Source organism: Lutra lutra, chromosome 18, assembly GCF_902655055.1.
Source record: "Lutra lutra chromosome 18, mLutLut1.2, whole genome shotgun sequence".
Classification (NCBI taxonomy): Eukaryota; Metazoa; Chordata; class Mammalia; order Carnivora; family Mustelidae; genus Lutra; species Lutra lutra.
In genome coordinates this window covers 9,597,754-9,624,069 of record NC_062295.1, presented here as the reverse complement: position 1 = coordinate 9,624,069, position 26,316 = coordinate 9,597,754, and the positions used below count along the sequence as shown (strand labels likewise).

General features: G+C 45.5%; 2 protein-coding genes and 1 long non-coding RNA gene across 6 annotated transcripts in view; 1 reads left to right on the top strand and 2 right to left on the bottom strand.

The window, feature by feature from the left end:
* The window catches only part of SNX29 (sorting nexin 29), a 479,895-nt gene extending 466,679 nt beyond the window's left edge, over positions 1–13,216 (bottom strand). For both annotated transcript variants that reach the window (XM_047712611.1, XM_047712612.1), the window contains exon 1: positions 13,123–13,216. In XM_047712611.1, coding sequence (XP_047568567.1) covers positions 13,123–13,129 — 7 coding nt within the window. In that variant the 5' untranslated portion in view covers positions 13,130–13,216. The remainder of the gene's footprint in view (positions 1–13,122) is intronic.
* On the bottom strand, positions 11,413–21,359 carry TNFRSF17 (TNF receptor superfamily member 17). Of its 2 annotated transcripts, XR_007124214.1 has the most exons (5): positions 21,124–21,359; positions 20,621–20,752; positions 18,170–18,536; positions 16,215–16,216; positions 11,413–11,423 (listed from the first exon to the last, which is right to left on the bottom strand). XR_007124214.1 is itself a non-coding variant. In XM_047712613.1 (3 exons), exons 1-3 carry the CDS (start codon positions 21,239–21,241, stop codon positions 18,259–18,261), a joined length of 528 nt encoding a protein of 175 aa, XP_047568569.1. In that variant the 5' UTR covers positions 21,242–21,359; the 3' UTR covers positions 17,778–18,258. The 2 variants fall into 2 exon arrangements, 1 of the variants encoding a protein (XP_047568569.1); XM_047712613.1 differs by lacking the exons at positions 11,413–11,423; positions 16,215–16,216 and having other exon boundaries at positions 17,778–18,536.
* LOC125090145 (uncharacterized) lies at positions 13,234–15,305 on the top strand. Of its 2 annotated transcripts, none has more exons than XR_007124216.1 (2): positions 13,234–13,688; positions 14,215–15,305. It is a non-coding gene; the product is annotated as an uncharacterized LOC125090145 (long non-coding RNA). The 2 variants fall into 2 exon arrangements; XR_007124215.1 differs by having other exon boundaries at positions 13,234–13,702.
* Positions 21,360–26,316: the final 4,957 nt, after the last annotated feature.

Sequence of the window (26,316 nt, the reverse complement as noted above, 5' to 3'; positions counted from 1 at the left end):
CAAGTAGGTAGGATTCGCCCTGAGGGGCTGGGGGGTGGACAAGAGGACTCCAGATAGCACCCGGCCCCCAGGCTCAATTCTCTTCTGTATTTCTGATTACACCCAGGCAGTGGGATGCTAAGAGGTCCCTAACTTCTGATCAAGGAGCTACTAAGAGGAAACAACGGACACACTCAAATAAGGGGAGTTCAGGGAGGTGTAGTTACGACGGGCCCTATGAGGGTACAGATAAGTGATTCTCCCCAGGGTGATTCTGTCCCCACCACGGACATTTGACAAGGTCTGCAGATACTTCTGGCACAGCTTGGGAGGGCGCCTCGAGAGGGTGCGGGCAGGGATGCTGCTATGCCTCCGCGAGTGCACAGGACAGGCCCCCACAACAGAGAATTATCTGGCCCAAAATGTCAGCAGTGCCGCAATTAGGGAATTCTGCCCTAAAGTACATGTGATTATCCCATTTCAGAGATGGTAAAACTGAGGATCTCAGAGGCTAAATAACTTGAACCTCCAGGGGTGCTCCAAATCCCATCTCCTCTCGTCTGCTCAAGGACACTCACCAGTCTGCCCCCCCATCCGTTTTTTTCTTCTCATCTATGCAATTCTTACAGCACCCAAGGATGTCGTAATATCTCCCCCAAGTTTACTCAAAGCCACATCTGCGCCCACAAGCCCTTCCCGCTGCAAACCCACTTCTTGGCTGCCCTGGCCAGCTCTGCCTTCACAGGAGCCGCCGGACTCTCCGGGGGAGCCCCCGCTGCCCTGACCGCCGCCCTGGGCTCTGGCCCGGTGCCCTCCTGCCTCCACCGCCTTCATCCTGCACTGACTGATCATCTACAAGCAGCCATGGCATCTGGAAGCACAGGTGGCAGCAAATGGCTTACTGACACTATGTAACAAACACATGATACACTCGATGATGGTGTGGTTTGTTTCCTCCATGCGCCCTGCAAAACTGTAGTGAACACTGGGTTTCTACCAAGTCCAAAGCGCAGAGTGAGCTGTCTCAGATGATCTGTATTTCTGTTTTTCACTGAATCAAACCTCAACCTTCAACATGCCCTAGGACCAGGGTCAGCAGACGTTTTCTGTAAAGAGCCAGATGGTAAAGAGTTTAGGCCTTTCAGGTCATAGGGTCCCAACTAATCAACTCTGCTCTCCGATCTCAAAAGCACCCACAGACAATACATTAAGGAATGAGCATTGCTGCTCACAAAAACTGGCCTTGGGCTGGATTCATCCTACAGGCCATAGTTTGCCGACCACTGCCCTAGCAGAATTAATGAGACAGGGGTTTTACAAAATAATACAATAGTGTCTGTGCCCGCAGACTTTATGACCACCCGCTATGTAGTAAGACAGTTCCATGTTTGGGGTCCCCAGAAGACCGTAAACAGACCCACACCTCCACCGTGTTCCCATCTTCCCTCACCCTAGAACCAGGAGCCCACACTGGCGCCTTACAAGGGACAGATACACCATCAACTTGTGATCGCTGCTGGGGCGCCTGGGTGGCTCAGTGGGTTAAAGGCCCTGCCTTTGGCTCAGGTCATGATCCCAGGGTCCTGGGATCGAGAGCCCTGCATCATCGGGCTCTCTGCTCAGCAGGGAGCCTGCTTCCTTCCCTCTCTGCCTGCCTCTCTGCCTACTTGTGATCTCTCTGTCAAATAAATAAATAAAATCTTTTAAAAACAAAACAAAATAAAACTTGTGATCGCTGCTAGAATTCATGCTCAGTCCCATCTGCAGGCACAGGATGCTTGGCGCTCTCGGCTCCACAGTGAGTTCAGTGCTGTTGCTCTGTTATGTAACTTCCACCGTCCCCCCACCCCACATCCACCACTATTCCAAAGCAGAAGCAAGAGGTGTGGGCAGGAAGGGGGGCCTTGCATGGGCCAGGGGCATGTGCGAGACCAAGATCAGACTATCCCCCCGCTCCCCACCCCCACACCTCTAGGATCAGGCAGAGAACGGAAAAGCAGGGTGAGGGAGGGACTGAGAGGTCAAGGCAGGTGTCTCTCTAGAAATCTGCTACTGGGCTCCAGCGGATCACACCTCACAGCCACACCAGCTAGCGGTTGTCCCATCTTGTGGTTTTTCAGGAGAAGCCAGAAACTCGGACGTTCATGTCAACTCGTTGGCACCTACTTTCTACTTATACTTTTTAGAGCACTGTCTCAGCCGACTCTGCGTGAACCAAGTATGACATACCTGGGGCCAGATCTGCTAAAAGTTTCCTGTCCTGAGGCACACATGAAACCTTTATATCCACCCCTAAGATGTGTGTGCTGACGGCACCAGAGTAACAGTTAAAGGAACTGCGGTCTGGAGACACTGATCACTTGCCCCAGGAACTGCACCCCAACACTCTACCCCAATGCCCAGGCCCGCCAACCTCCACAAGGCCAGGCTAACCTCAGGCAGCCCAACTTACAGGCAGGGACCACATGGCAGAGGGCCACTAAGATGAACCAACCTCCCAGTGGCTGACTCAACTGTCACTTTCTGTGAGAAAACCTCCTGCCACGGGCACAATACGGTGGTCTCTATAAGGCGCTCCCGTGACCCTCCAGCCACATCATGCCCCTAGTATGACCCCTATAGAAAGCATATGGGGAATCATAAACACGCTGCTCACGCCTATCCTAGATTGCGAGCCTTCTCCGGGGTGGACCAGCATTAACAGCACCAACTCACAGAAGAAGCTCAACAACTGTTGAATCAAGGCTCTGGGGCTAGGTTCTGGGGCTCCCCAAGAGGCTTCTCCTAAGGGAGAGGCCCAGAATGATCAAGGACACAGCAGCGGCCTTGTGCGTGCGTGTCACGGGCTGAGTGAAGCGGTGATTTTTTTCTGCTCAGCGTTTGCACCCGAACAGATAAGACGGACCCCACTCTTCCCCAAAGTCAAGGCGCTAGTGCCCTGAACTCTGGGGTAAATCTCACAGCTGGGCCAGGACAAAAGGAAAGACTGTCCACCGCCACACAATGGAAAGAGGCAGGCTCTGCTTCAAGGCAGACAGATGGCCTCAGGCCATCCAAGTGGCCTCATGAGGTCTAGGATCAAAGACTAAGTCAAGTCAACAGCATATTCATCAACAGGCAAAGAATTTACTCTGGAGCAGAACTGGGCCAACATTTTCTGTAAAGAACAAATGGTAAATATCATAGGCTTTGCGAGCCGTAAGGTCTCCGTCTCGGTCACTCAGTTCTGCCCTTGTAGAGTGAAAGCCACCATAAACAATAGTCCATGAATGGATGTGCCTGTGTGCCAATAAAACTTTATTCACAAAACAGGTGGCTGGCACAGCTGGTCAATCTCTGCTTAGAAAAAATACTAAAATAGCACCGTGCAAACATTTTGAAGGAGAAGTGCGTCTTCCCTCAAGGCTGGAAAAATGCGAATGATCAACCTACTAGATTAGCTGCCGCATGTTAGCCTTACATAACTATTCAACTCACCAAGGAACATTTTATGCTGGTAGAGCTAGGGGCAAACACGCACACACCCCGCTAACAACACACCAGTGTGGTGGGTTCTGAAAGGCAACATGGCAGTGCAGACAGAAAGCTACCAGAATATCCAAACACCTTCCTGACACCTGGGAAACTAAGCTAGAAGGGAGGAAGGGGGGAAATGAGAAAAGGAATAAGCCCCAACTTCACAGTTCCTCCATCCTCCAGGCACTGAGTAAGGGCTATATGTCCACCACTTGCTTTCATTTCCGCTTTCTGATGAGGGAATTGAGTCAGAGAAGCTCAACAACGCGCTTAGGCTCTTGCATGGGGAGTTAAATCCAGGACTGTTGGAGTCCAAACTTTTTCCCCTACACCTCAATGACTGCTGAAACACGGCATCGTGGCCGCACAAACTTTTCTGGTAGTGTTCTGGAACGGGGGTCAGCAAACAAACCAAATCCGACTGCTGCTTGTTCTCCTAAATAAAGTTTCATTGGAACATAGCTACATCCTTTCACTTACTGATTGCCTGTGCTGCCTTTATGCTACAACAGGGATGAGTGGTCGGAACGGAGACCAGATGGCCCGCGAAGCAGAAATTATTTACTATCTGCGTCTTTACAGAAAACGTTTGCCAAATTCCATCCCAGGACATTGTAAATGGAATTTACTTTCTCTTCCTACAATGGTATATCCATTTGGTGAAACATTATGCACGCTTTTTTAAATAATTGTGACAGAAAGACACGTGGATAAATGCTATAATGTAAGTGGAAACACTAATTCAGATGTAGACTCAAGGCAATTATGTAAAATGCATATGCACTGAGCAAAGACAGAAGCGGAATACTTAAAAATCTAAATATTTAATGTTCTAGGGAGGTATATTTATAGGGATGTCCCATGTTTTCATAATAATCTCTAATGTCATTTTGGGGTTTTTGCTTTTTTTTTTTTTTTTAAGATGGGGGAGGAAAGAGCAAATCCCAAAATATGCAGCACAGGCAGGGAAAAATAAGATGCAGTGGGCAAGGTTCCCTCCGAGTAGGAAGCCTGGGAGCCCGGGCCCAATAGGGTGGGGTAAGAGGGACAAGCAGCATCACCAGGTCTCTGGAGGGCTCCGGGATGCGCACAGGAAGTCAGGACCCGGGAAAGAGTCCTCACTCCCCCTGAAGGCTTCCAACTGCTACACCCACACCCAAACTGACGTCCCACAGCCTCTCCCACCTGAGGGAGAGGCGATTCTTACCCTTTGCAGCTGTTCAGTAGCAAAACCCAGGATACACCCCCCTCCCTCAGGTCTCTGCTCAATCTCACCTCCCCTGGGAGGCCTCCCCTGATGGCTCCACTCAGAATGACAACAGTCATTCCGCCTTTACTTCATCCTCTATCCAAACAACAAGCAATCCGATGCCACCCTTGGGCTCTGGACTGGGCATGCCATCCAGACCTGGGCAACCAGAGCCACAGTGATGGGTTCCAGGATGGCCACGCAGCCTGCCAGACTGCTGTGAGTCAGCCCCATGACTTCTGCCGGAGCAACTGGGAGAGAGGCCCACCCTCCGCTCAGCGGTTGCTACATTGTAGGATGAGCCCCAAGAGCTACTGGTAGCCACCTTGCCTCCATGGAGAAGAGGCTGCTGGAGGATGAAGCCAACGGAGATGAAAACAGACGGACAGAAACATAGACCTCATGACTCTCTAAGCACCTGAATGCAACTGAGCCTGAAGACAGCCCTACCCCCAGACATTTCCATTACAAGCCACTTGAAACTCCAATAGTTCTGAAACCAGCTCCCACTCTGCCACATGCAACTGAAGAGTCGTGGCTAACACGCCCATCACTCCAACAAAATATTTTTTGGTGCATTCGTTCGATGTGCTTCAACAGACACCGACGGCACAGCCCTCTGCTAAGTGATAGTAGAAGCACTGAACTGTCATTCAGTAAATGCTGAATGTTGAACCCTGAACTTCTGGCCAGCTCTGCTACCACTTGAGTTCTCACCCCTGCTAGCAGCCTTTTAACCTACTACAAACACTCTGAAAGCCAGAGCAACCAAGAACTCTCTCAACAGTGTCATGTTACGGCTATTTCAGGGAAATCATCCTAAAGACCTATCAATCTAAAGGAAGGAAAACTACCTTAAACAAACAAACAAAAAGAAAAAAAAAAATGTCACTGCATCACTCCTTTTAATAGGAACCAAAAAAAAAAAAAAAGGAAGGGAGGAAAATAAGCTAAATTTCCACAAGTAGAAACAAATCGTTTTAAAATTATACTACATGCAACAATGATGGATTAATAATGGGTTACAGGGTCTGTAAAGGTGATCAATATGAAGGCCACATAGCAATGTGGCAGTTTTATCCCAAAATGCTAAGGGTAAGAGCAAAACACAAGTTTATATGGCAATGGTACCATGACGTCAGCTCACACCAGTGTTTCTCAACGTTTTTGCTCATTATCTTCCCCCCCAGGATCCTTTTCGGACATTTTTGCGTTCATCCCCTCCATGAAATTTTAATAACACAAGTATGTTGTATATCTGTTTACATACTGCACATATACCTGGGCTTTACATACAACATTAAAATTTCTTTCTTCCTCAATAACCAATTTTTGCTCCCACTGAGAATGCACGGCCTATAGACAAGAGGGAGGCAGGATGGAAGGACTTTATCTGGACTTATGTCCACATTGCCAAAACTTAGAGAAGCCCATAACATCTTGGATTTTGGTTTCATATTTTAAGAGCTCTAAGAACTTGAGTTCTTACTGGTTACAACAAGAAAGCAGGAGAGGTGACGTGAATGAGATTCAGTCCATTGCCACTTACTAGCATAGACGTGGTCAAATATTTGCTGACAGTAGAACACTTACTTCTTACAATCTGCCACAACAGATCAACCCAGTGCCTTCAGTGGGGGGAAAAAAGTTGATATCATCAGTTTTTCTGCTGTGAATGAAAACCACAAACATTCTTTTTTCCATTCTCTCGCTTCAGCTGATTCTTTATCCCAAACACAGGCTACTGCTAGAAAGGACCTAGTCAATGCCAAAGAGAAAACCATGACTCTCAGCATTCCAGAAAAATAAGATAAAGCTGCTAAAATGTACACCGGGGCGCCTGTGTGGCTCAGTTGTTAAGTGTCTGCCTTTGGCTCAGGTCATGACCCCAGAGTCCTGGGATGAAGCCCTGCATTGGGCTCCCTGCTCGGCGGGAAGTCTGCTTCTCCCTCCCTCACTCCCCCTGCTTGTGTTTCCTCTCTCGCTGCGTCTCTCTCTGCCAAATAAGCAAATAAAGTCTTTAAATATATATATAAAATATATATTATATATTACATATAAAATCTTTAAATATATATCTTTAAATATATATTTTACATATTTTAATAATTCTGATTTAATAATTTAATAATAAATTTAAATAAATGTATATTTATACATTAAATATATATTTTATATATAATATATAAAGTATATATAAATATAAATGTATTTATAATATATCATATATTTTATATATAACATGTATTATATATATGTATTATGTTATATAATAATATAATTATATTATTATATTATAAATATATTTATATTTGTATATAATAAAATAAAATAAAATGTACACAAAATCAGGCCAGAAACAGCAATAAATTATTCACTAAGTCCCCAACCCTGATCTATCAGGCCTCTAGAGCTTGACAGTTCTACAGATTATCTGACCTCTCAGGGTTTTTAACTTAAAAATTTTAACTTAAAATTAAAGTTAAAAAAATTTTTAACTTAAAAATTCCTGACAGACTCATTACTGATGGAAGTGAGCATCAAGGACATTCAAATCTAAAGTCTTAGGAAATACAGTGCTTGAGAATCATAATGACTTTCCGGCCCTTCAAGTTCTACTTTCTAAGTAAGAGCAAAAACATTACCTGAAATTCATAATTCCTTAGCTTACAGAGGCTGGCAATCAAGTATTCCTACCTACTGGATTCTTTACAGAGAAACAAACAAATCATGAAGGGGATCACTGCTAAGACAACCACCCACGTGTAGCAAGTATCCTTCCAGCAGATGATTTGTTTACTTCTACGAACATGTACAAATACACAAACATTGTTTCATGTGCATGTTTGAAGGTACATCGAGGTATATATTTTAGTATAATTCTGCACTCTGCTTCTTTTTAGAGAAGGTTAATGTTGAGATATAGCCACGATGATGGGCATAAATCCATCTTATTCCTTTTAACGTCTTTGAGGTTTTTCATCATGTGATCACACCACATATTCACATCGTCTCCCCTGTTAATGGTCATCATAGTTGTTTCTGGCCTCAGGATACTCATTTATCTTATATATGCATTACCTAGGCATTCCACTTCCTGATTATTTGCACTTAATGCACTTGGCCTTGAAACCATCTGACCTCTGATGACTCAATCATTTTCAACTACAAAATAGAGTAGACGCTAACTGCCAGTTTATAGGAAATACAAGAGACTGAGACACCTGTCAAACCACACCAAAAGGATGCCGTCAGCAAAATCCCACAAAGAAACAAATCTATCCTGCAACAACGAGGGTGAACGGTTTCCTTCAACAAAAACTCCAAGGGGTAAAAAGAAAGAGATGAAAGGGAAATGTATTAGCTTAAAAAAAAAATGCTTTGTGCCTCAAAGGATACAATCAAGAAAGAAAAAAAAATGGGAGAAAAGTTTTATAAGTAATAGATCTAAGAGACTTATATCCAGGAATTACATAGAATTCTTACAGCTCAACAATAAAAACCCAATTTAAAAATGGACAAAGGTAGGGACTTTGGGGAAGGTATGTGCTATGGTGAGTGCTATGAAGTGTGTGAACCTGGCCATTCACAGACCTGTACCCCTGGGGCTAATAATACACTATATGTTAAATAAATAAATAAAATTTTAAAGTAATATGTTGGTTAACTGAACATAATGAAAAAATAAAAACTTTATTTTTAAAATAAAAATGGACCATTAAAATGTCCATTAAAAAAATGGACAAAGGAGCTGAACAAACATTTCTCCAAAGAAGCTAAACACAGCCAATAAACACATGAAAAGACTCTTAAGATCATTGATCATTAAGGAAATGCAAATCAAAACCACAAAAAGATAGCATCTGACCATTCCACTAGAATGGCTATAATCAAAAAGACTGTTGACAAGGATGTGAAGAAACCAGAACTTTCATACTTCATACAGTGCTGGTGGGAATGGAATATGGTGCAGCCACTTTGGCAAACTGTCTGACAGTTCCTCAAACAGAGCCAGCAATTCTACTCTTAGATATGGACCCGAGAGAAATAAAAACACAGGCCCACACAAACACTTGTCCGTGAATGTTCCCAGCAGCATTATTCAGAAGAGCCAAAAAGTGCAAACAAGTCAAATGTCCATCAACCATTAACAATGGTTAAACAAAATATAGAATATTCATACAGTGAAACGGTATTCAAAAAAAAAAAAAGGAATGAACTATAGTTACATGCTACAGTACGATAAAGCTTAGAAGCACAATACTTAGTGAAAAGAGCCAGATGCAAAAGGCTATGTATTGTATGATTCAATCTATATGAAATATTCCGAACAGGTAAATGCGAGATAGAGCAGACTGGTGATTGCCTGGGGCTAAGAGGAGGGAGAATGAGGAACCACTGCTAACCGGTACAGGGGTTTCTTTTTGGACTAACAAAAATGTTCTAAAACTGATTATGGTGATGTGTGCACAACTCTGTGAATATTACTAAACACTAAAAAATAACAATTAGGGACGCCTGGGTGGCTCAGTTGGTTGGACGACTGCCTTCGGCTCAGGTCATGATCCTGGGGTCCCAGGATGGAGTCCCACATCGGGCTCCCAGCTCCATGGGGAGTCTGCTTCTCCCTCTGACCTTCTCCTCACTCATGCTCTTTCTCACTGTCTCTCTCTCAAATAAATAAATAAAATCTTTAAAAAAAAAAAAATTAAACTAAAAAAGAGAGAGGACTAAAAAGCAAACCAATTTGCATTGTTTCAACCTTATTTAGATGCTGAGTCTAAAAAACACACTATAAAATTATAAGGCAATTATGGAAATTTGAACATTTAATACCTGATGATATTAACGAATTACTGCTAATTTCTGAGAAGTATAATAATGAAATTGAGCTTTTTTTTTTTAAAAGAGTCCTTATCTTTTAGAGATACATATGAAAATATTTATAGATGAAAGGATACAATGATTTGCTTCAAAATAAACTTGGAGGGCACCTGGATGGTTCAGTGGGTTAAGCCTCTGCCTTCAGAGCTCAGGTCATGATCCCAGAGCCCTACATCAGGCTCTCTGCTCTGCAGGGAGCCTGCTTCCCCTTCTCTCTCTCTGCCTGCCTCTCTACCTACTTGTGATCTCTGTCTGTCATATAAATAAAATCTAAAAAGAAAAAATTGTTTAAAAATAAATTCGGGACAGAGGTAAGAGAGATAGTTATATAGGGACGGTCATGAGATGGTAAATGCTCTCTAGACTATTCTCTCCACCTTGGAGACGTTTGAAATTTTCTATTGAAAAAAAGAACAGAGGAAAGAGAGTAAATACCTCCATGCAACATGATTGTATTGTATGCTGATCATCAATCCCAAGGGTGGGGAGACCCTGTTTCAACTGTATTAAGACACGTGAAGGCAGTAATTGGAGGAAAAAGTTTAAAAGGCACAAACTACCAAGTTATAAAATAAATAAGCACTAGCAATGTCACATACAACATGATGACTAACACGGGAGTTAAGAGAATAAATCCTAAGCGGTCTCATCACAAAGAAAAAAACTTAGATTCCTTTCTTCTTTCTTTCCTTTTTATTGCATCCATAGAGGAAGGATGTTAGCTGGGCCTTTTGTGGGAATCATTTCACAATATATGTCAATCATGCTGTTCACCTGAAACTTACACGGTGATGCATGTTAATTACTTCTCAAGAAAACTGGGGGAAAGAAAAAACTGAAAATACCCTGGACCTCCCTTCTGTCCTCAATTACAGACTTTCCAAAAGAAGGCTTTCGTCCTGAACGCTTTTTCCTAAAAAAGCCATCTGTTGGTTTCCTTTCATAATGATTTTTTTATAATGGTTTTTTAAGTCAAATTTTAATATTTTGTTATTGTTGGTGTCCAGTTGGTTCTGGAGGCAGGCGTTGATCAATTTCCCTTGGCTTGTCAATTTCACTTCTTCCTAAGATCAAGGCAGGAGAATGGTCCAGAACCCTGAGCTTGAGGCAGAGTCTCCTTGGTCATATGAAAAAGCAAAAGGTTTTCCCTAGGAGACTCTTAACTATAGGAAACAAACTGAGGGTTGCCAAAGCAGGTGGGGGGTGGAGAGATGGGGTAACTGGGTGATGGGCATTAAGGAAGGCACTTCATAGGGGCGCTTGGATGGCTCAGTGGGTTAAAGCCTCTGCCTTGGGATTTCCAGAATGGTCAAGTAACTCACTCCACATCACACAGTTTTATAGAGTAGAATCAGGATCTGAACTCAGGCTGTCTGGCTCCAGGCCTGCACTTAAACCAGGCTGTAGGACCTTCTGGGTGGAAACCAGCTCATTACCTCTTTGTTGCAGGATCCTGGGGTTGAACCCCACATCAGGCTCTCTGCTCAGCAGCGAGCCTGCTTCCCCTTCTCTCTCTGCCTGGCTCTCTGTCTGTCAAATAAATAAACAAAATCTTTAAAAAAAAAAAAAAAGAAGGCACTTCATAGAATGAGCATTGGGGTGATATGCAATCACTAAACTCTACTTCTGAAACTAATAATTCACTATATGCTAATTAATTGAATTTAAATGATTTTTAAAAAATAAAAGCAAGGAATTTTCGAGGCATACTTAGCCCCAACCCTTGTCCCAGAGCTAAGTCAGAAAACAAACCCACCTGAGCCCCAGCTGGGTACTTAAGGAAACAGCAACTGGTCTAAGTCCCTATGTACATACCATGTAAAACAGTACCAAGAACTTTACCTAAATAAAGTTATTTATTCACTGCAATAAGCCTAGGTGACAGGTACGACTATTTACCCCCACTTTGCTGGGATTTCCAAAATGGTCAAGTAACTCACTCCGTATCACAGTTTTATAGAGTAGAGTCAGGATCTGAACTCAGGCTGTCTGGCTCCAGGCCTGCACTTAAACCAGGCTGTAGGAACTTCTGGGTGGAAACCAGCTCATTACCTCTTTGTTGCAAGATCACTAATGTTCAAGGACCAGAAATTTAATTAGGCCAAAAATCATTTGCTCTGACAACAGAAGCTGGACTATCTCCCAGGAAACCCCCTTCCCAGCTCCCTCATTAGGACCAAAAAGTTCACAAAACTTGCTCTTTGAACATCAAAACAAAAGGCGCATGACTTGTAAATTAAAAAAAAAAAAAAATCCATGGAGATAACTCAAAAGTTAAAAATTAAGAGAGACACAGCCCCTTCGCCTTGCCCTCCCGCTCCTCCTCAACCTCCAGAACCGCCTGGGTGAAAGGCGAGGGCCAAGGGAGCTGGATGCAAGGACTTTTCAGAGGCTACTCCACAGTAAGAGGAAAGTAGGCAGGGTGAGGGTAGGCGGGTGTTCCTAAGGAAATCCAGATCCCAGTCAGGGCTGGCTTCGAGGCTTCCCGGAGTCACTCTGCACACACACACAACATCCAGGAATGACTTAGCACCAAAACACCGGTAGATCGCTTCAGAGAAGGGCTGAGAATACACGTCCAGGTTTGGGGACTAAACTTCAGAAACACTGAGCACAAGCTGTCCACACCCACCTCCCTCCCACTCCCGGCCTCCCCACCAAAGACCACACCCCTCCCGGAGAGCGGGAGGAGGGTGGGCCGGGAAGGGCCACGCGATGGTCCCCAGATGGGATCAGTATGGAACAAGGAGGGAAGGGGTGCGGGACCGGGCGAAGGAGACCTCAAATGAGTTAGGAAAAGAACTCAAAGGGGCGGGAGTATGAAAAAAAGGACCAAAATGTTAAGAAGCAAGGACCAGAGAGGGACACTGAGAGCGTAACTGGGAACCACTGGTGACTGGAACAGCAAAGCACCGGGGGACAGGGCACGAGGGAATGGGAGGGGCGGGGAAGACAAAGAGGCTGGAGAACCCACCGTCCTCTGGGGACCGAGAGCCACGGGGGATCCGGGGTTCAGGGGTCAGCCAACTCAGAGTGCCCAGAGACGACACCCTGCCCGTGTGCAGGCTGGAGCGACTGCACACCAGGGGCCTGGGAAATGGGAATGACGGCGGAGCTGGGGGGCCCGGAACTGGACCTGGGACTGGCGGGGAGGGGTCCCTGAGTTAAGAGGGACTGAGAGTCGGGAGGTCTGAGGACGCGGAGACTGGTGACCCGGCGAGGGGGTCAGAGGACTGGGAGAGACTGGGGGTCTGCGGACAGGTGTCCAGGAGCCAGGGGTAAGAGGTGGACAGAACGCAGGAGACTGGGAGTGCCTGGACTCGGGACGCCAAAGAAGTGCAGGTGACCGGGGGCCAGCTCCCGCGCGTCCGGGGGTCTGCGAGAGACGCGACCGGGGTCTGCGAGCGAGCGCGACTCGGGGGCCGGAGTGTGCAGTTGGAGCGGCGGGAGCCGGGGCAGCCGGGCCGGGTGACAGCGGCAAAGCCGCCACTCACCGCTCATGGTGCCGCTCCCGGGCCGGTGCCTGCGCCGCGCCGCCGCCACTGCCGCCACTGCCGCCGCCGGGCTCCAGACAGGCCGGGAGACAGCGCCCCGCCCCGCCCGCCCGCCCCGCCCCGGAAGTGGAGCGCCGCCGCCACGGACCCGCCCCCCCCCCCGACCCGGAAGGTAAACACGGGCGCCGGCGCGGCCGGGGCCTGGCAGGACCGAGACCCTCGCGGGGCTGGTGGGCTCAGCCTGGGCGGGACCGAACTGCACGTTTCTGTGCCCTCCTGGGTCCACAGCTCTATTGGGGAGACCGTGAATAGGCCAAGAGAAATGAGCCAACACCGTTCCAGAGAGCAGCAGGAGCTGAGAAGGGAAATAAAAAAGGGTAATGGACCAAAGCGTGGAAACCGGGGAGATGGACAGTACCGGAGGGCGCCCCTAAGAAGACGATCTTTGAGCTGAGACCTGGACCATGGCTGGGAGACGGGCGCGGGAAGATGCGCAGGAACGGCGTGCCAGAAGGAACACCAAGGGCAAAGGCCCTGCCTCAGGGCTTGACGGAGCCAGAAGGAGGGTGAGAGAGGGGAGGTAGGAGAGCTGGATGGAGGACCTTATGGGCCTGGTGAGGGTGGTGGGATAAGGAAATGGGAAGCCATTGCAAGAATTTAAACAGAGGAATGAGACGATCTGAATTAGCTCTTAAGACCGTCACTCGTCCTGGGTTCAGAATGAATTGTAGTGGGGCAGGGTGGAGAAAGGGCACCTGGTTAGGGAGACATTGCAGTCAGTTTCCCAGCAAGCCTTATGTTTGGGGCTAGGGTGGTGGCGTTAGAGATGAAGGTGGATGGATGATGTGCCAACCCCTGTTCGTAATAGGAAGCTCAGATTACTGTCCCACTTTCTACATGGGAGAGGGGACCCAGAAAGGTTGAAAGGGCATTTTGCCTGCAAGAGTAAAAAAAAATACATTTTACATCACAACCCAGTATACACATGCGTATATTTAAGGAGATGTTTAACAAAACAATTCAATGGGTAATGTACTCTCTTCCATTTTTCTTTCTTTCTTTTTTTTTTTTCCTTTGTGCTAACTGAGACAGTTGATTGATGCAGGTAATAAGTCTTGATCCGCAGTCAAAAACACTGAATTGGGGAACAGGTCCCACAGGGAAATGGAGCCAGAATTCCAGCCCAGTTCTGTGTGACCCACAGTCCCATGGTCTTCCTACTACACCGCCTCTCAACACGCAACCTCTGGGCCCCTGTGAATGTATCTTTTGGATTCAACAGAAGTCAAGAGCTCTTTGGAAAAGGCTGCCCAGCAGCGTTATTTATGAAACCGAAGGAGTGGACAGCACCGCAGCCCAACTACAGAAGTGCTGAGCAAATCATTGCTCACTTCACAAGGAATCTCTTGTAGTAGTTGAAAATGCTAATGATGAAGATGGAAACATGGGGAAAGGCCAATGATAATGCATTAAGTACCAAAAAAAAAGACCCATGCAAAATGGTCTGTATGCCATGATTACAATCGTGTCAAAACATGGCCATGTGTAGGGATTGAGAGAATGGAGAGATAAAAATATTTGTGTGTTTAGTTGGTGGGTTTTCTTTGCCATTTTCAAAATTATACTCTCTAGTTGTTGTTGATTTGTTACTTCAAAGAGTCTATGTGCCCAAATTGACCCCCCAGCCTCTCCCACCCCCAGAAGCCTAGTTTAGATCCTCCTGCCTTGTGACTCTTGGTGGAGTATCACACACCTGCTTCATGGAGTTGTTGTGAGGATAATGTGTTCTACCTTTTTGTATGTCCTGTACCTTTCCGTCATGGCCCTTGAGGCAAGATAAGTGGAGTGTTGCGAGTTTGTTTTACCTATTCTATTCCTAACCACCCCCTTGAAACACTGTAATTCCTTTCCTCTGAGATTTTCGCCTGGTCCTCCAAGAATACGAATCAAAAGCTGAAAGTCTACAGCTCTTGTTAGCCTTAAAAAACTAAACTTTTTCATTTAGTTTGGAGGAGGAGAGGAGATGCTAGTGGAGGGGAGGGGAGCAGGAAAAGGGCATGTGAGAAGCTAGGAGAAGTATTCCATATGGCGTTCCTATAACAGCCGTAGAACAAGAAAGGAGTGTGTGTCTGCTTTCAGACTACAATTCAAGTGGATTGATAAAAATCATTACAGCAATGTAACTCAAAGTATTTATTATGAACCAGATACTTTCATGAAAAAACTTATATATATATACATACACATGAATGTATGCAAATGGGTGTGTCTGTGTGTGTTCATTTAATCCTTAAAATAACCTTATAAGTAGATACTATTATTCTCATTCTACAGGTTGGGAAACTGAGGTACAAGTGGTAAAGTAACTCTCACAGTCACCCAAAGTCTCTAACTTCTAGTACAAAGCCAAGATTCAAGTCCAAGCAATCTGGCTCCAAGAGCCAGTATCTTAACCCTAGTACTTTATTGTTTCCTGTGGTCCTCAAGGGCCTGGAATGGAACCTTGGAATGGCCCCCAATGGGTAAAAAGGGTTCACGAAGTTTTCCCATATCCCAGACCTGACACAGAGGCCACAAAGCCCGAAGACTTGGAGGTCTGTGCTGTGGTGTCAGTGGGCATCTTAGCAATGATCAAAGTCAACATATTACCAGAGGGCAACATCACCTGTTGCATAACCCCAGAAAGGGAACACCTCAGGACCTTTGCACAATCCCTGGAAGGGACCCCCCCATCTCCCCCACTAATGACTAAAATTGTAGCCCAAAGAGATGGGGAACTCAAGTGAACTTAAACTGATGTGAGAAGAAAAAAATAAATAGAAAAAAATATAAATAAACAGGTCTGGGTTTAAATCTTGGTTCTGCCATTTACTGGTTTTTGTTTTTGGTTCTTGCTCTGACTCAGTTTCTGCCATCATCTGTAAAATGGAAGTAATAATTGTCCACCTACCTTGTGATTTGTTGTATGCATTAAATGACCTAGTACAGGTGAAGCAATAGAACTATCCTGGCACAAAAAATGAACTATTAGGATTTCATCAAGATCAAAAGCTTTTGCACAGCAAAGGAAACAGTTAACAAAACCAAAAGACAACTGACAGAATGGGAGAAGATATTTGCAAACGACATATCAAATAAAGGGCTAGTATCCAAAATCTATAAAGAACTTAGCAAACTCAACACCCAAAGAACAAATAATCCAATCAAGAAATGGGCAGACGACATGAACAGACATTTCTGCAAAGAAGACATCCAGATGGCCAACAGACACATGAAAAAGTGCTCCACATCACTCGGCATCAGGGAAATACAAATCAAAACCACAATGAGAATCACCTCACACCAGTCAGAATGGCTAAAATTAACAAGTCAGGAAATGGCAGATGCTGGCGAGGATGCGGAGAAAGGGGAACCCTCCTACACTGTTGGTGGGAATGCAAGCTGGTGCAACCACTCTGGAAAACAGCATGGAGGTTCCTCAAAAAGTTGAAAATAGAACTACCCTATGACCCAGCAATTGCACTACTGGGTATTTACCCTAAAGATACAAACATAGTGATCCGAAGGGGCACGTGAACCTGAATGTTTATAGCAGCAATGTCCACAATAGCCAAACTATGGAAAGAACCTAGATGTCCATCAACAGACGAATGGATAAAGAAGAGGTGGTATATATATACAATGGAATACTATGCAGCCATCAAAAGAAATGAAATCTTGCCATTTGCGACGACGTGGATGGAACTAGAGGGTATCATGCTTAGCAAAATAAGTCAATTGGAGAAAGACAACAATCATATGATCTCCCTGATATGAGGAAGTGGAGATGCAACTTGGGGGTTAGGGGGGTAGGAGAAGAATAAATGAAACAAGATGGGATCAGGAGAGAAACAAACCATAAGTGACTCTTAATCTCACAAAACAAACTGAGGGTTGCTGGGGGTCCGGGGGGGTCGGGGGGGGTAGGGTTATGGACATTGGGGGAGGGTATGTGCTATATGAGTGCTGTGAAGTGTGTAAACCTGGCGATTCACAGACCTGTACCCCTGGGGATAAAAATACATTATATGTTTATTAAATAAACAAATAAATAAATAACTATCCTGGCACATAAGTAAGGCTAAGGGGTTTTGTCGTTTGTTGGTTTGTTTGTTTTTTTTTAAGATTTTATTTATTTATTTGACAGACAGATCACAAGTAGGCAGAGAGGCAGGCAGAAAGAGAGAGGGGGAAGCAGGCTCCCTGCTGAGCAGAGAGCCTGATGTGGGGCTCGATCCCAGGACCCCAAGATCATGACCTGAGCTGAAGGCAGAGGCTTAACCCACTGAGCCACCTAGGCGCCCCTCGTTTGTTTTTTTTAAAGATGTATTTATTTATTAGAGAATGAGAGAAAGAAAGTGTGAGCGGGGGGTGGTGTGGGCAGAGGGAGAGAGAGAGGTAGAGAATCTTAAGCAGACTCCCCGTTGATCACAGAGCCTGAGTCACAGGACTTGATCCCACCACCCATGAGACCATGAACTGAGCTGAAATCAAGCATCAGACACTTAACCAACTGAGCCACCTTGGCACCCCTAGTAAGGCTAAGTTTTAGCTATCATTATTATTACCTGCATTGGGATCTGAAAATGATACGTACTATACCTTTATCATGGTTTGCAATTACATATTTATTTATGGGACACTGATAATGCCTGATGTCTCCATTAAACTAAACACTCACAAGGTCAGGAGCCCTGCCCTCATGCATCGCACGCTACATTTGTGTAGCTGACTCTAGGCATCTCCTATCTCCAGGAGTACATAGGATCACCTTGATTTCCTTTCATTAGAGAGAGAAAAACCTGAAGTATCTATGTGTGTATATAGGAGACCAGGGAACTAGCCATAGAAATGTGGGACCACGGGCTCTACACACTGCAGCGCTTTTTTTTCGGTGAGTCAAGAATTTAATCAGGAAACCAAGCAAATTTCAATAAGGTAGCGAAGTCCATATAACATAAAGATTCTCTAGAATTACAGGACAAAAAGCTCTATCGGCAGTCGATGCGTACAATCATCCTAACGAGATCTGATACATCATCATCCTTCCATCATACGGTTTTTTCAAAGCCGCTCTACAACCATTGAAATGGTTAATTATCTGGTAAAAATGGGTCTCTCCATCTCTGTGACGCTCGCCAGCAGGCTATGACAGTAGTCAGTTGTTTTTGTGGTGACAAGGAGAGTTGCGCCTTCCTCCGTGGCTGGGAGCGGAAAGAAATGGTCAGAATCAACCTTTGGTTCAGAATTGACACAGTCGTCACAGGTGCATTCTTCCACTGTATACTCCAGGCCCCTCGACAGAACTTCCTCGCCATTCCTGCCGGCACAGCCCTCCTCCTGGTCAGCGTTCTCCTTGTTCTGGAGAGCCAAGCCTGATCATACAGAAACACAACCATTAACCCCAACTTGCAGGTGGTGAGGTCCTTACAGTCACATGCAGTACACATTAGGGCTCCGAGAGTCCAGGGCTGGGGTGGGGAGCTGGCTCTTCCTACAAAACAAATGAGTATGTCCCGCACGAGAGGTCACCCACAGACAGACCACAGACCACATTGGATTTGAAGATAGACTTTGTTTAGGCCCCTACAGTGTTTTTAAGTGTTTGCTTACATGTTCTATGTTGGCCCGCATTTTAAAAATACCAAGAGATTTTTTTAAAATTCAAGGGATTTCACCAGCCAATCGAGGCAATTGGCCTCTTCAAAAACAAAACAACAACAACAAAAACAAAAAGAATATGTGACAACTTGTAGATGACATTCCTACGTGGAAACAATTCACTGGAGTCACTAGCACTTGTCTCCTTGAGGAAGGGCATTGGCTACTCTACTGTTAAAACCTCCCCCTGGCCTATTGCATTCACTGGTTACCCTCTTGGCGCTTGGAGACATTGAGGTACTGACCCTACTTCACACCCGTGAAATGACCCACTACCATATGTTACAGCACACCAAAATGAGCCTTTAGCTGACACTTTAAAATTCAAAGTAAAGATGCTTCCCTTACAGAGCATTTGGTAGCAAATCAAAAAATTTTTATAATGAATCTTTTGGAAGGCAGCTATGCTCACCACTATTATAATGAATCTTTTGGGATCATATAAGGAAGTAGTCTCTATATGTCCCTATTTATATGCTGGTGAAGGTAAACTTTACTACTTCCCCAGCCTCCCGCAGAATAACTCCATCTTCCAAAATGTCACACTTAAAATCACTCCCCACCTGTCTCTCAGAACCCAGGCACAAGAGAAAAAAAAAAAAAAAAAAAAAACAAACTTGAGTAAATTATGGGGAACAGTCATCTACCTCACTTTACTGCAAATGAGGTGCTTTATAGATTATACATGGAAAATAAAAGCATCAAGAAATAGGCCAATGGCTGCGAAGTGTTCAGGAATCAGATCACGGGCCAAGGTGCTACAAAAATATTTTTATCTTAAAAAGCCTTTAAGAAGAACATTCACGGGACGCCTGGGTGGCTCAGTGGCTTAAAGCCTCTGCCTTCAGCTCGGGTCATGATCTCAGGGTCCTGTGATCGAGTCCTGCATCGGGCTCCCTGCTCAGCAGGGAGCCTGCTTTCTCCTCTCTCTCTCTCTCTCTCTCTGCCTGCCTCTCTGCCTGCTCGTGATCTCTCTCTGTTAAATAAATACATAAAAAATCTTATAAAAATATTTTTAAAAAAAGGTGAAGAACATTCACTTCTCCAAGACTAGGTCTCTGCTGCTTAATAAAGATAATAATCTTTAAAATGACGGCTCAAATCCATCCAAGAACACCTGGTAATTCATCTCTAGCAACGAGTAAATTGGAGAATTCAAGAATCACCCAAGCAAACAGCATTTACAACTGTATTAAAAATATACGCGTGGATCTTGCCAAATACATTTTTTCTGATAGCAGCAGACCTGGCTAGCAGTTTCTTTTCTTTTTTTTTTTTTTTTAAAGATTTATTTATTTATTTATTTGACAGACAGAGATCACAAGTAGGCAGAGAGGCAGGCAGAGAGAGGGGGGGAAGCAGGTTCCCCGCCGAGCAGAGAGCCCCATGTGGGGCTCGATCCCAGGACCCGAGCTGAAGGCAGAGGCCTTAACCCACTGAGCCACCCAGGCGCCCCTGGCTAGCAGTTTCTGAGAGTAAGATGTTTCATCAATGGCTAACTTTGGTCAAAGACATGGGTGTTTGCCAAAGAAACCTCAGAATTTCAGGAGAGTAATTACTGAGGAAAGAATGCGGGGCACCTGCAAAGAGACAAACCAAAAAGAAGACAGCTCACTCCTTCCCAAAAGTTCATTTAACACAACTGTCCTCTAACACACCCAAAAGGGCGCTAACCAAATGAATTACTCAACATGGGAGGTGGGGGGGAAAGGTGAGATAGAGAGAGAGATTGAAGGAACTGAAATTCACAACAGCCCCCTCTCGGAAACAGATTTCAAAGACTGCCCATCAAACCAACCTGTGTTTTTACATTCGTCCTTGGATGGTTCCGAATTCATCTTCCTTAGCAAGAACATCAACAGAAAAACCGTCAAAGAAACGATCAAGCTCAGGCCCAGACAGGTCCAGAGAACCGCATTTGTTCCTTTCACTGAATTAAAGAGTATTGGAGAGATCATGAACTGACAACATAATATCCACATCAAAGCAAGGGCTATTTGCCATCCAATTCCCCTAATTCATCAGCACTGACTTGTAAATTCTAAATAACAATGAATTAGAAGACTTGATAAAAAAATCTCGGTTGCTAATAGCACTGAATAGAATTGAGTTCAGTTCTGAATAATTACTTTGCTCTGTTGGCATTTAAATATTTAAATACTTGCCTTATTTCCTTTCTCTTTTTTGATTCGAAAAGATCTCACCCTCTTCCCCTCCGGAATGTCTATTCTTCGAATAAATAGTCAATGTAGAAAAAATAGGTCACCCCAATGAATTAATTGTTTAAGCAGTATTACTTACTTGCATCACAATAATGTTGACAAGGTGGAGGAGGGGTGTTAGAACATCGAAGGTGACACGGTTTGCAAGCAGTAAGCAATCTGTCAAAATACTCGTTTTGGATGCACTGCTGGGCCATCTGGAAGCTGATCACAAAAAGAAACAAGGAAACCCCAGAAAGAACAGCATGGAAGGACAAGTAAACTCTCGTCAAGCGCTCCCCAGCAAAGGTACTGACAGCAGCTAGAATGTCCAGGGAAGAAAAAACGAATTTCACCACTATGACTTAGCTCTTACGGGGAGGGGTGGGGGTGCTGGCCGCTTGTACTGTGGCTAAGGATTTGAATACCAGCTCCAATTCCGGTTTCTAAGTTTGAGGCTGGGGTAGAGTCAGAGATGGAGTGTAAATATGAAGGGCAAACCACACCTGAAACAGAAACATCTTATTTATAGAGGAAATTTCTATAAATAAGCCAGGTGACACTTGCAAGGTGTGTAGGCAAGCCTGAGGCATCAGGCAGAGAGGTTCGATAACCACTTCTGGACCATCTGTGTCTGAGCTGTCCTGCATGAGGGGCCCCCAGGGAAACAGATAAGGTCTGTGCCCCCCTAAGAACTTCAAATCTAACAGAGGAGGTAGAAATCCACCCAGCTGCAGGTGTAGTAAGAACCAACGGAAAGTGAAATGGAAAGGGGCATCAGGCATGCCTCCCAGGTTTCGGACCTGTGAAGTATAGCAGAATTCCAACAGAAATAGGGATGTCTAGGGTAAAAGCTAAATTGGTAAGAGGGTAGAGGGCAATGATGAGGGAGCAGGAGGTTGACTGAGGACAAAGCAAAAGCTGGCACCTTGCACCCCCTCTCCACCCGCTCCCTTCGGTAATATGTGTGACCCCTGACTGCCATAAACGAGAAACAAATAGTTAACTTGCAGAGATCACAATCCCGCAGGACCGGAATCTCCCCACTATCTTGATGTTAATGGCCGGCCAAAAGACAACATTGATCAGGCCGCAAGACCTCTGGTATCCTGGCACCTTGTAGGCCCTCTTTAGCATATGAAAGCTCCGTTGAAGCCCCTCTTTTCCCTCACCTTCCCCCAACCGCAGGGTACTTAACCTGCCATCCCTCACAACCCAGGGCAGCCGCCCTTTCTACCCACGGGTCCTGTCCCCGTGCTTTAATAAACCACCATTTTGCACCAAAGATGTCTCAAGAATTCTTTCTTGGTCATCGGCTCCGGACCTCAGCCCACCGAACCTCACCTAGGTTCTAGAACTTCATCAGGCAAGATAGGTTTGGGGCATTAGTAATCCATGCTCCACCGTTGAAAATTTAGAAAACTCAAGTGAGCAAATAGAAAAACCATCCCTAGTCCAAGCTTCCAGAAATAATTAAATTTTGATGTCTCACAGAAGTTGCAAACAGGTTTGCTGCTGTGTTCTGTTTGGTCCCTCCCTAATATAGATCTTTCTGGAAGGTTTTCTGAGGATGGATAGAAAGATAGGGCATGCATATTTTTCCTTTTTACCTAAATGGAATCACTTGCATTTGCATTTAACCGTACATTGCATTAACCCAAGTGGGATACCCATACAGAGATATCCAGAAAGGTCCCTCAGAAATTCAGGACTCAGTTAAAATGCAAGAAAATGACAAACTCCAAATTCAGTATAGTGATTACCTCTGGGGTGCAGACGGGGTCCAAAAGAGACTTCAGCTCGTGTCGGTCACATTTTATTAAGCAGAATGGTTTATACATTGGTACTTGTTCTGCACCTCTTTCATTGTATTCTTTGTTATTATTGACCAATTTTCGTAGTTTTTCTTAAGCCCAGCACCCAGCATGGAGCCCAACTCAGGGCTGGAACTTACAAACTTGAGATCGACACCTGAGCCAGTATCAAGAGTCAGATGCTTAACCAAATGAGCCACCCAGATGCCCCCATACCTTTTCATATTTTTAAAACGAGACATAGCAAATATTACAATAGTGATAATAACATAAAATGCAGGAACTAAAAGCATTATTATTTTAATTTAATGAAGGGTTGGAGCTTAAAAGACAGAATGTGAATTCAGATTTTTTTTTTATTAACATATAATGTATCATTTGCTTCAGGGGTACAGGTCGTGAATTCAGATATTGATCAAAACCTCCCACTCCTCCCCGGGGTCCAGGCAGTGAGGTAAATGGGTGTGGGCCAAGGGCTAACCCAGCCGGTTCCACTCCCTCAAACTCCTGCCCGGTGATAAGGCAGACAAAGATCACAGGAAGAGCACGCTTAGAGAATGGGAAGACAGAGATCATCCCCCGTAAGAGCCAAGCAAGGTGAGTTTCAGGACAGGGTGGGCAGTGAGGTCAAGTTCTACGGAAGAGTCAGAGGCCATCCCCTAAGGAAGGAGGTCCTTGGTTCCCCTTGAGTATGTTTGTGAGCAGAAGCCATATTCTAAGTACTTAAGGAGTCAAGAGAGAGCAAAGCAGCCATGGTAGGCCCTGCCTAGGACGTCTGCCGGAAGAACACAGCTTTGCTATCTCCTGGGAAAGGAAGCACTCTTGTTTCTGACAGATTTGCTTTGCTTGGGTGCCTGACATCGGGGGGTCAAGGGTATTTGCTGCCTCATCGTCTGTATTCACAAAAGCCCGTCCATCCATGGGGCCTTGCGATAGAACACTAGCAGCCATCAAAAAGAATGCACCAGCTGTGTTCTGATGTGCACGATATGTCACTGAGTGGAAAATGCTTGTCACCAAGCAAGTGTGTAAGCTGCTCTTCTGTCTTTACAAATAAAGTAATAGGCGGGGGCGCCTGGGTGGGACAGGAGGTCTCAGCTCCGGTTTTTTTTTTTTTTTTTTTAAAGATTTTATTTATTTATATGACAGACAGAGATCACAAGTAGGCAGAGAGGCAGGCAGAGAGACAGAGAGGAGAAAGCAGGCTGCTTTCTGAGCAGAGAGCCCTAGGTGGACCTCTGAGGGACCCAGGCGCCCCACTTTTTTTTTTTAAGTTTTTTTTTTTTAAAGATTTTATTTATTTATTTGACAGAGAGAGATCACAAGTAGACGGAGAGGAAGGCAGAGAGAGAGAGAGAGAGAGGGAAGCAGGCTTCTCGCTGAGCAGAGAGCCCGATATGGGACTCGATCCCAGGACCCTGAGATCATGACCCGAGCCGAAGGCAGCGGCTTAACCCACTGAGCCACCCAGGCGCCCCACCCGCTTTTTTTTTTTTTAAGGGTGGTGTTTTAGTCCAATCAGGCTGCGACACAAAATACTACAGACTGGGGATGCCTGGGTGGCTCTGTGGGTTAAAGCCTCTGCCTTCCACTCAGGTCATGATTTCAGGGTCCTGGGATCAAGCCCCACATCGGGCTCTCTGCTCAACGGGGAGCCTGCTTCTCTCTCTCTCTGCCTTCCCTCTCTGTCTGTCTGTCAAATAAATAAATAAATAAAATCTCTAAAAAAAAAAAAAAATACTACAGACCGAAGATAATTCAGATATAACAGAAATATATTTCTCAGCGATTCAGGGTCTAGTGACAGCGCACTTCCTGAACCTAGGAAGAATCCCAGAATTTGGACAGAAATAGGGAAGTCTAAGGGAAAAGCTAAAATGCCAAGAGGGTTGAGGGTGGAGAGACAACCACCTTTTTATTACAATCCTCCAAGGCGGAAGGGGCAAGAGATCTCTCCAGAGTCTCTTTTGTAAGGACACGGATCCCGATCAAGAGAGCTTCACCCTCATGACCTAATTCACCTGGCAAAGACTCCCTGTCCCAAAACCGACACACTGGGGACTGGGTCTCAACATGAACTTCCAGCAGACGCCAATATTTCAGTCTTTCGGAGAAGAGGCATTGGGAAGAGGAGAGAAAGCAGAGTGACAGGCATGAGCAGCAGAGACCACGGCGAAAGGGAGAAAGATTAAAGATGTCAGAGAGATCCCTGATGGGCAGAGTCCTGCCAGATGCGAGTCCTGAAAGCCAAAAGCACCCAGGGAAGCCTCTCCGCCGCTCCCCCCACCCCCCGCCCCGGGCCTGAAGAGCTGCGAAGCCCTGCAGAGGTTGTCCCTCAACCCCTAGGGGCCTCGAGCAGCTTGGAGGTGCCCAGGGATGGCTCCACCCTGAGAGAAGGCTGGCAGACCCTCTTCGGCAGGCTACCAAGCCTCTCTGATTTGCAGGGTGGCCCCCTAGGGACCAGGGCCAAGAGGCTCATCTCACTTCCCTCTCATTCTTAGAACATAATCCATCTCCCAGCCTTTTCAAGCCGGCACCTAGAGTGCACCCTGTCGGTGGTCAGCCCAGAGAGGATTTCGAGGAGAGCCTGTGGAGGCTCCCCAGGACAACTCTGCTTTCTTACCTTTGCCAGCTCCGGTGTTCAGCTTGTCCCGGCTCTGTCTTTGATTCTGCGGGCGGGAGGCCTGTGATGCTTCCAGTAAACTCCCTTCCTGGCTTCCATGAGCCACAGTCAGTTTGGGTTGGTTGCTAGCAATCCAAAAATAAAAGTAAAATCTTGAACCTCATAACTGATGTTTAGCTGATTGTGCAACTCACGCCCAAATGACAACAACAGACCATGACTGGGGGGTGTCACGCATTTCCCTTTGCTCCTCGGGATGGGAGCAACTCGTTAATTCTGAATCTTAGGGTCAGCTGGTTCTCCCGCAGGACAGGTAAGGAGATGAGGAAATTCGCGCTAAGAGAAGACAGATAAGTGAGAAGAGGTTGGGAGATGTCAGACAAGACAGGACTCTTTTTCAAAGACATGACATAAAATTTTAGTTAAAAAGGAATTTACTGGGATGCCTGGGTGGCTCAGTCAGTTAAGCGTCTGCCTTCTGCTCTGGTCATGATCCCAGGGGCCTGGGATTGAGCCCCGCATCGGGCTCCCTGCTCAGCAGAGAGCTTGCTTCCCCTTCACCTTCTGACTCTCCCCCCTCTCACTCATTCTCTCTCTCTCTCTCTCTCTCACACACACACACACAGGGGGAGAGAGAGAGAGAGAGACTCTCTATTTCTTTCAAATAAATAAATAAAATCTTAAAAAAAAAAAAGTATTTACGGTGGTTCAGTCCGTTACACGTCTAACTCTTGATTTCAGCTCATAATCTCAGGGTGAGATCAAGCCCCAGTGTGGAGCATGCTTAAGATTCTCTCTCCTTCTGCCTCTTGCCTGCTCACTCCCTCCCTCTATAGAAAAAAGAAGAGAAAAAAAA